The sequence below is a fragment of the Mustela nigripes genome, chromosome 6 (genome assembly GCF_022355385.1).
Source record: "Mustela nigripes isolate SB6536 chromosome 6, MUSNIG.SB6536, whole genome shotgun sequence".
Taxonomy (NCBI): Eukaryota; Metazoa; Chordata; class Mammalia; order Carnivora; family Mustelidae; genus Mustela; species Mustela nigripes.
In genome coordinates, this window is record NC_081562.1 from 130962569 (window position 1) to 130972209 (window position 9641).

General features: G+C 40.1%; 1 protein-coding gene across 1 annotated transcript in view; it reads right to left on the minus strand.

The window, feature by feature from the left end:
* ARL5B (ADP ribosylation factor like GTPase 5B) overlaps positions 1-8830 on the minus strand; it is a 30936-nt gene extending 22106 nt beyond the window's left edge. Inside the window, exon 1 of the mRNA XM_059404222.1 lies at positions 8498-8830. Coding sequence (XP_059260205.1) covers positions 8498-8546 — 49 coding nt within the window. The 5' untranslated portion in view covers positions 8547-8830. The remainder of the gene's footprint in view (positions 1-8497) is intronic.
* Positions 8831-9641: the final 811 nt, after the last annotated feature.

Here is a 9641-nt window from a genome sequence, read left to right on the forward strand (position 1 = left end):
AATATAAATACATTTTGCATTATGACCCAGGACACACACAACTGAAACTGAAGTTTCACACAATGATACCTTTACTAACTGAGATACACTGTAATAGTTTCAAATTTAGAATGTTCATTCCTTCTTTTTTTTTTTTTTTAAAGGAGTTTATTTATTTATTTGAAAGAAGGGATCACAAGTAGACAGAGAGGCAGGCAGAGAGAGGGGAAGGGAAGCAGTCTCCCTGCTGAGCAGAGAACCCGGGTTGGATCCCAGGACCTTGGGATCATGACATGAGCTGAAGGCAGAGGCTTTAACCCACTGAGCCACCGAGGTACCCCTCATTCCTTCTTTTAATGGCAGTCCTCACTAAATTGACTCTATAGAACGGGCTATACTGGACAATTCGAGGAAAAATTGTATTTGAGAAATACAACTGAACTGGGTGACTGCAAAAATATACAAAACTTGCAAATATAAGAAACTCATCAAACTCTGAACAGGATAAATTAAAAAAAAAAAAAAAAGCAAAGCTAGGTTAGATCACGGTCAACTGAAAACTAAAGATAAAGGGAAAATCTTGAAGGCAGTAAGAGAAAAATGTCAGGCTATATAAGGGGAAGTAAAATACGAACGTTGGTTGACTTTTCACAAGGAAAAAAAATGGGACGTCTGAAGTCAATGGAATGACAACTTTAAAGCACTAAAGAGGGAAAGATTCTATATTCAGGAAAAATATACTTCAAGAATGAAGGCAAAATAAAGACACTTTCAGATAAAAGAAAACTAAGAAAATTCATCACCAACAGGGCTACATTACAAAAATGCTGAAATTCTTTGGCTTCATGGGAAATTATACTAGATGGAAACTCAAAACATCAAAAATAGTAATGTAAGTAAATATAAGAGAAAATTCTACCCTTTATATTTATTCAGGAACATGTGAATCTTTGTAGCAAAAATATAACTATATTGTACAGTTTATAACTAATATAGATACAATTTTTTAAATACTTATTTGTCAGAGAGAGAGAGAGAGAGAGAACGTGTGCACGCACAAGCAGGGGGAGCTGCAGGCAGAGGAGAAGCAGGCTCCCCGATGGGCAAGGAGGCCAATTCGGGGCTCAACCCCAGGACCTAAGCTGAAGGCAGACACTTAACCACGGGAGTCACCCAGGTGTCCCTGTAGATACAATTCTTATGGCATATAACCTGCATGGTTGTAACAGACTAAGGGAGGGGAGGGTATACTACACAGTTTCAAGGTTCTTCCAATTTCCAAATGTTACATTACTCTTAAGTAGACCGAGGAAAGGTAACAGCGTATGTTGCAATCTCTAAGGACCATAAAAATAATGGAAAAAGGATCATTAAAGTAGCCAGTAAATAAAATGGAATTTTAAGAAAACAAACAAAAAAAAACAACCCAAAGCAAAGTGGGAAAGGAGGAACAGAAAACAATTAAACAAAACAAATGCAGATGGGGCAAAAAGGAAATAATAAAATAGCATACCTTGATATCTGACTGTATCATAAATTGAACTGCATCAATACATTTGACTAAACATTACAGTTAAAGGAGAATTTCATACTAGATTAAGAAACACAAGATCAGGGGTGCCTGGGTGGCTCAGTGGGATAAGCCTCTGCCTCGGGCCAGGTCATGATCTCAGGGTCCTGGGATCGAGCCCCGCATCGGGCTCTCTGCTCAGCAGGGAGTCTGCTTCCCCCCTCTCTCCCTGCCTGCCTCTCTGCCTACTTGTGATCTCTCTCTGTCAAATAAATAAATAAAATCAAACAAACAAACAAACACAAGATCACACTGTATGCTCTCTAGCAGGGATATACATTAAGATACAGAGTATCTGAACACCACTAACAGAGTGGCATAACCTTAACCTACAGAGGTTAGGGTACTACACATAATTGCAGATAACACATTTTTGTCAAGCACAAAAGGAACATGCACCAAACGGACCATTTGGATAGACTATAAAAAAGCCTCAATTAATCTGACCAGCACGCCTGGGTGGCTCAGTCTGCCTTCGGCTCAGGTCATGATCCCAGGGTCCTGGGATTGAGCCCTGCATCAGGCTCCCTGCTCAGCGGGAAGCCTGCTTCTCCCTCTCCCACTCCCCCTGTTTGTGTTCCCTCTATCGCTGTGTCTCTGTGTCAAATAAATAAAGAACCTTAAAAAAAATCTGACCAAAAGATGAAAATCTTAAAGTATATTTCTGACCACAATAGAATTAAATTAGGAATGAATAGTAAGCTATCTAGAAAAATAGAAAACTAAACACTTAAAAGTAACCCATAGGTCAAAAAAAAAAAAAAATCACAAAAAAATTAAAATATTTCAAACTGAATGAATGACATACAACAAATTAAAATTTGTAGAATGAAGCTAACACAATTCTTAGGAGGGACACTTTCAGATTTAAAATGTTCCATGTGAAAGGAATAAGAGACAAAAACAATGACACGCACCCCACCCTTGAGAACAGCCCAGCCTTGAGAAGACGGGAGAGGGGGATGTCAAGTAAGCCCAAAGTAACTAGATGGAAAGACATAAACAGCAGGGCATTAGTAAAATAAAAAGCAGAAAACAGACAAAACAAAAATCTTTGAAATGATCACCAGACATGTTTGACTGTTAGTCCAATAGTCTAACAGACACTATTAGACTTCAAAATTTATCAGGAAGTAGTACAATAATCAAGATAGTGTAGTATGGTATTGGGATGGACATACAGAACAATGCAAGAGAAAGGTCCAGAGATGAGACTCGGTATTTCAACAAAGGCTCTAGGGCGATCCCTTGGGAAAGGAAAGTCTTCAGTAAATTATTAGAACAAGTAGATGTCCATGTAAAAATAAACAAATAAATAATGAATCCCAACCCCTGACTCACATCATAAGTGCAAAATAATCTGAGATGGCTCACAGACCTAAGCATAAAAGCCAAAGTTTGTAGGTGAAAGGAATAGGACACAAAAAGCAGTAACTGTTAAAAAAAGTTGAAAAACCAGAACTTCACCAAAATTTAAAATTTCCACTCAGCAAAAACTGCATTCAGAAAATGAATAAGGGGGCACCTGGGTGGCTCAGTGGGTTAAAGCCTCTGCCTTCAGCTCAGGTCATGATCCCAGGGTCTTGAGATCGAGCCCCGAATCGGGCTCTGTGCTCAGCAGGGAGCCTGTTTCCTCCTCTCTCTCTGCCTGCTTGTGATCTCTGTCAAATAAAATCTTTTAAAAAAAAAATGAATAAGGAAGCACAGACTGGAGGAAAATATTCACAAAACACGTATCTGACAAAAGACTCAAGTCCAAAAGATATAAATAATTATATGTATAATTTTATAGATAAAAGAATTTAACAGGAAAAGAATTTGAACATTCTGCAAAAGAAATACAAATGGCCAGCCAGCATGTGAAAAAGTGCTTATCATCCAAAAGTCATCAGAAAAATGCAAATTAAAACCAAAATGAGATACTGCTACTCATCTAACTGAATAAACTAAAATTAAAAAGACTGGCGACATCTGTAGGTAAGGATGTTAAAGCATAAGTCTAAGGCGTGCCTGGGTTAAGTCGGTTAAGCCGCTGGCTCTTGGTTTGGCTCAGGTCATGATCTTATTGGTCATGGGACTGAGCTCAGTGCTGGGTTCCACACTCAGAGGGGGGTCTGCTTCTCTCCCTCTGTCCATACTCCACACCCCTCTCCATTTGTGTGTGTGCATCTACGCTCTCTATAAGGTAAAGGTTGAAAAAAAAAAATCTAAAAAAAAAAAAAAGTGGTGTCTCCAACACTGCTGGTGAGAGTATGAGAATGGTGTAACAATTTGGAAAACAATCTAATAGTTTCTTATTAAACTAATCATATATTCAGTCTACGATCTAAAAATTGCACTTCTAGATACTCATCTAAGAGAAATGAAAACATGTTTACAAAGAGTATTCACATACTTGAGAGTATTCACATATTACAATTCATCATGATGCAAATTAATAAACAAACTGTGGCATAAATATGATAGTGGAATCAAAATATTCAATAAGAAGATTAAAAGACAAAGGAAATACCCCAGAAAGTACTGAGAAAAAGACAGTAAAATGGAAAAATGCTAGATAATCAAGCAACACAATACAACGGATAAGATTTTAGATAAAGTAGAGGAAAACACCTTAAGCGAAATTTAATTAAAAAAATTCTTAGAACCAAAAAACATCCAACTTTCTGTTGAAAAGCTCCGGAAGGCCTAGCACAATGAACCAAAAAAAGACACATTACAAGGCACACACCTTGCATATTTAAAAACCCCAGGAATAAATGAAAAATTCTAAAATCTACTAAAAAGAGAAAAACTCAAAATAAGAATGATACTGGTCTTAACAACACTGGAAGCTAGAGGACCATGACAATACCTTTAAACGCCTGCTGAAAGAAATGTTTTCCAACTCAGAATTTTATATTCAGCCCAATTATAAATCAAAAGCAAAGTGAGACCAACACATTTTCAGGCATTTGGAATTGAAAAAAAAAAATTACCGCTTTGGACATCTTTGCAGGAAATTTTGGTAGAATGTGCTTCAAAAAAACAGGGCACCTGGGTAACTCAGTGGGTTAAAGCCTCTGCCTTCAGTTCAGGTCACGATCTCAGGGTCTTGGGATTGAGCCCCCGCACCTAGCTCTCTGCTCAGCGGGGAGCCTGCTTCCCTTCCTCTCTGCCTGCCTCTCTGCCTCCTTGTGATCTGTCAAATAAATATATAAAATCTTAAAAAAAAAAAAAGACCCAAAACCCAAACAAAAAGTAGTGAAGCAAGAAAGACATATGTTCTAATAAAACAGAAAAGCAAAGGAAATTCCTGGCATGACTGCACAGACAAGTCTGGCACAGCTGTGGAGCAGGCAGAGGGAAGCAAGCTCAGTTCAGAACAGAAGCAAATACTGAGGGGGTCAGGAGAAGGAATAAGACATCTGATTAAGTGTGATGTGGGGAAACTTTGTAGAGTATTGGGACAGAATGAAATGACTTAATCAAACACACAAACAAAACTAAGGCAATTAGATGTTGTAATTATTTACTCTAGGGGGAAAAAATTGTAGGAAAAAGGGGAACATAATTCTAGCACACTGTGGCACAGGAGTAACTAAATTTTACGGTCACACTAACGAAAAGACTGTTTAAGCAAAACACTGTATTTTGGGATGATAAGGGCATAAAAGTACTAATTTCTCTTCTAACCCTAAGACAAATGATTAGTACACCTGAAACAAATAGTTGTATGTCAATTATATCCCAATAAAAGACAAATGATAATGTTTAAAATGTCCACATATGCATACAATTAAAAAATATGGAAGTATGTCCTGTAACAGATATGTTCATAAATTTGTAAAGATAATCAGATTGGGGGCGTCTGGCTGGCTCAGGAGGTTGAGCCTCTGCCTTCGGCTCAGGTCATGATCTCAGGGTCTTGGGATCAAGTCCCGTGTCGGGCTCTCTGCTGAGCAGAGAGTCTGCTTCCCCTTCTCTCTCTACCTGCCTCTCTGCCTACTTGTGATTTCTCTGTGTGTCAAATAAATAAATAAAATCTTAAAAAAAAAAAAAAAGATAATCAGATTGGAAATTACTTCCTTCATTGATAACTGCATCCAAGCAATGTCTTCTAGCTTATAATGAAGTAATACAAAATTGCTCAGGTTGTATACTTTGTCATAGTTTTACTTAGACAACCACACTTTAGCATACTTATTCTCAGAAAGGTATCAAATTTATTTTTATTTTTTTTTAAAGATTTTATTTATTTATTTGACAGAGAGAAATCACAAGTAGATGGAGAGGCAGGCAGAGAGAGAGGGGGAAGCAGGCTCCCTGCTGAGCAGAGAGCCCGATGCGGGACTCGATCCCAGGACTCTGAGATCATGACCTGAGCCGAAGGCAGCGGCTTAACCCACTGAGCCACCAAGGCGCCCCGGTATCAAATTTATAAGAAGATGCTTTGTGCTGTAAAATGCTACAGGAAAAAAAAGATGGGAGGCAAATAGTGAAAAACAGATAAGGAGAAAGAGTAAAGCAATATGGAGTTCTCAACTCTGACTCCAAATCTGAATCATCTAGGCAGTGACGCCCAGGCCACCCTGCCCCATTCATTTCTAATTGGTCTGAGATAGGGCCATGGCTTATTATTCTAATATGCAAACAAGACTGAGTGATATCAGTATCTCTGGATTAGTTTCATTATAGTGTGAAAATGGAAAATGCTGAGAATGTTAGTTAATTTTGTTGATATAGAAAGGAAAAAATACAGGACTGAAGTAACAGTCTGATGGCATTATTCCCCAGCTTAAAAAATAACATACAATAAGCAATCTCTTCAACGGCCCTGTACAGTTTAATGTCTTAGTCGGCTGACACACAAGGCCCTCTGTGATCTGGTTCCAGGCGCTAGCTACCTCTCCAACCTCAACACCTCTAACTCCCCCACAGGCCAACTAAGATTCAGCCAAGCTAAACTATCCTCAGCTTCCTCCAATGTACCCAAGTATTTGATTCCTCTCCCATTTGCATATTAGGAGTCCTTCAACCTAGAATAATATGCCCCTTTTACTCAGTCTGCTTAGCATGCCCAGAAAACTCCCACTTACAGCAGAGTACAAGTGTAAGTATACCTTTTTCCATAAAGTCTTCCAAGAACCACGTGAGAAAAACTAATCACTTCTTGGTAATCATCAACACACTTTTGTACATACCTGTTAAGAAAGTTACCACACTGCTTATCTCCCCACAGGTCTCATTTGCTGATCTTTGAGTACTTTTTGAGTAACTGTTATCTTTTCTGTTTGTTTTTCATCTTTGTATCTCCAAGCCTAACTGAAGATTGGTGATGGACTTTGATTAAATGTTAGCTGCATGAATGAATGAGGATAAAAGGAGAGCATAACCACTGGGTCTAAATTTTCAACAGGAAAGTTAAAGGAAAAGAAAAATTCTAAATAGTAATGGGGATTTAAAAGGCCTGAACAATTATGGGGCTTTAAGCAGCCCATGAATGTTTTCTTCATTTCCCACATCCACTGTTCCCTTCTAGTCTGATTTAAGGAAGGCTCAGTATTATTAATAATAATAATAAATAGAAAAAAAAAGAAGTACAAGAAAATAAAACAACAGTAATAAAACGAGAGAAAGAGGAATTGGATGGGTAACACAAGGAGAAACAGACTTTGGTAATGTTTTGTTTCTTAAACTATGGGAAAAGATAAGCAGATAATAACTGTGTTGATCTTCATACGTTTTAACATGTTAAAATACTCCTTTACATATACTAGTGAATTCATGTAATGAGGACTAGAAAATATAAACTGAAAAAGCATGTATTAAATATATAGATATATTTAAGAAGTTAAACTCTGAAATCACGTTAAGCGTGATACATGTGGTAACTGTATATATACATATAATTGCATATACATGCATATTTGTATATGTATATACATATACCTGCGTTTATAAGTTTGGAAAAGACGGTTTTTGTGCTCTGACCTATGGAACAAATGAACTAAAGCCTTTCATTTTCTTCACTTCTCAAATCCCGCAAAAAACAAAAGCAAAAACAAAAAACACATTGGCAGTTACAATTGCCGTCATTACAAAACACTTGTTTTTATTATGTAGTGTGTTAAACGAAAAACGAAACTATATTTAAAAAGTAGATCTAATTACTAAGAAAGCATTCTGTTCAAAGAAGTTCTAAAACTTTATTGCCAGACCCTTTTTTGTCTGTGTATTTTCTCTCTTCAGAAGACATGACATCTCATTCTCTGACTCAGAACAGGTTTTACAACTTCTTGGCCCTTTGGACTTCCAACTTCTAAAATGTCTCATAACCTGTTCTAGACTCATTACGGACACGCAATCTCCTATACAGAACCCAAAGCATTTAGTTCTCATTATAATACCTAGGAAAGGAATAAAAGGGGTTAGGATGCAGATTTCCGGAAACCCGTGCATCTCACAGAACAACTCATTCCCGAGTCCGAGGAAGCAGGCGAAATCGGAACGTGAAGGCGCAATGGCTTCAAGAACAGTGTAGGGGAAAAAAAAGCTAAAAATAATAATAATAATAATAATAATAAAAAAGTTGATAGGTTTCTGGGCGGACTTATCTTGGGGGAAAGCCACAGGATACTTAATTAGAGATCGAAAAGACCCTCGCAATGCTTCCAGGTATCACTAGGTGCTTTCCGCTCTGCTTCGCTAAAATCCAAAAATTCTCAGTTCGGACTCTGGGTTCCCGAATGCCTCCTCTTTTCACTCCTCATTTCTCCCACACATCCAGTCTCTCCTGCACCTCCTCCCAGCCGAAATGACCGAGTTTCTACCCGTCCCCTCGAGAAAATCACTTCTCTGCGTCTCAGAACATTTGCGTCCACCGACAGCCCTGCCTCTGGCTGTCCCCTAAGGCGACCGGACTCTCCTCCTCGGAGCCGGGCCGTTGCGCAGCTCCATCCTTCTCACCTTGGTTACAGAAGAGGCTCCACAGTTTAGCGAAGATCAGCCCCATCATGAGCACCTGGGCGGGCCGCGGGGTCCCTCAGCAGCAGGTGCCGCTGTGCGGGGCCCCCCACCACGGCGCTGGCTGTAGGGAACCGAGGAGATGCCTACTGAGACCGCGCGGTGAGGGTACTGGTTGGCCGAGAAACCTCGATGGGCCGCTCAGCTACCGGTCAGAAGGCACCGCGCCGAGTCCCTACCGGATAGTCCTTTGTTTCGAGCCCACTGAGCCAAACGCCGACCCGTAGTCCCTTCGGTCTGAACCCACCAACCCACCAGAGCTTCAACCACCCCCAAGCCCCGCCTCCGCTCCGCCTCCCCTCCCGAGTCCCGACCACCCATCGCCGGAAGGACGGGACCTGACGTCGGCACGCTTACGTTAACCCACGCTTTCGACGTGGCGTTTCCTCCGGCTTCACTTCCGGTGGGCGGGTTCCAGACTGCTCCGCTGCGTGGGCGGTTTCGGGGCGTGGGAGTCGGGGAGTTTCCCTCCGTGAGCGTTTGTACCGGTCACTGTTTGCAAACGTTTGCTACGTTCCGGTTCTTGCGTCTCTGTCCCCTCAAAACCTAGGGGCAACTGCAGTTCCTCCCACCGAATAGCCGCCGTTCGCTGCCCTGTTCCCGCAGGAAAGTAAGGGGTGTTTCTCCTTCAACTGTCACCCCTGGGCAGGCAGGCAGGCAGGCTTGGGGTTCCGCGGTGATTCGAAATAGAATTAATGGGGGACGAGCCATGATATGCCGGTAGCCACGGAGTTCAGTTATGTGATTAACTGAAAGCCTCCAAGTTTGGCCATGCGTTCGAATTTTCATGGAGCCCAAATAACACGAAATAAAATAACTTCCTTTAACTGAAATGGGATCCCAGTAATCTCTTGAGTTCAACAAAATAGAGGGGAAAACATGCTCTACCTAAAGCAAAGAAACTGAAATTTCAGGGGAAAAGGTCGAACTAGGCAATTAAGAAAATATGTATCTAATATTCCTTAGAAGGAACTGGCTGCGGCTGTAATTGATTTATTACTCAGCTAACCTTTTAAATCAAACAGCTAATCCCCTACCTGTGTCCATTCCGCTTTATAATTTAACTTTTAATTTTATTTGAGGATAG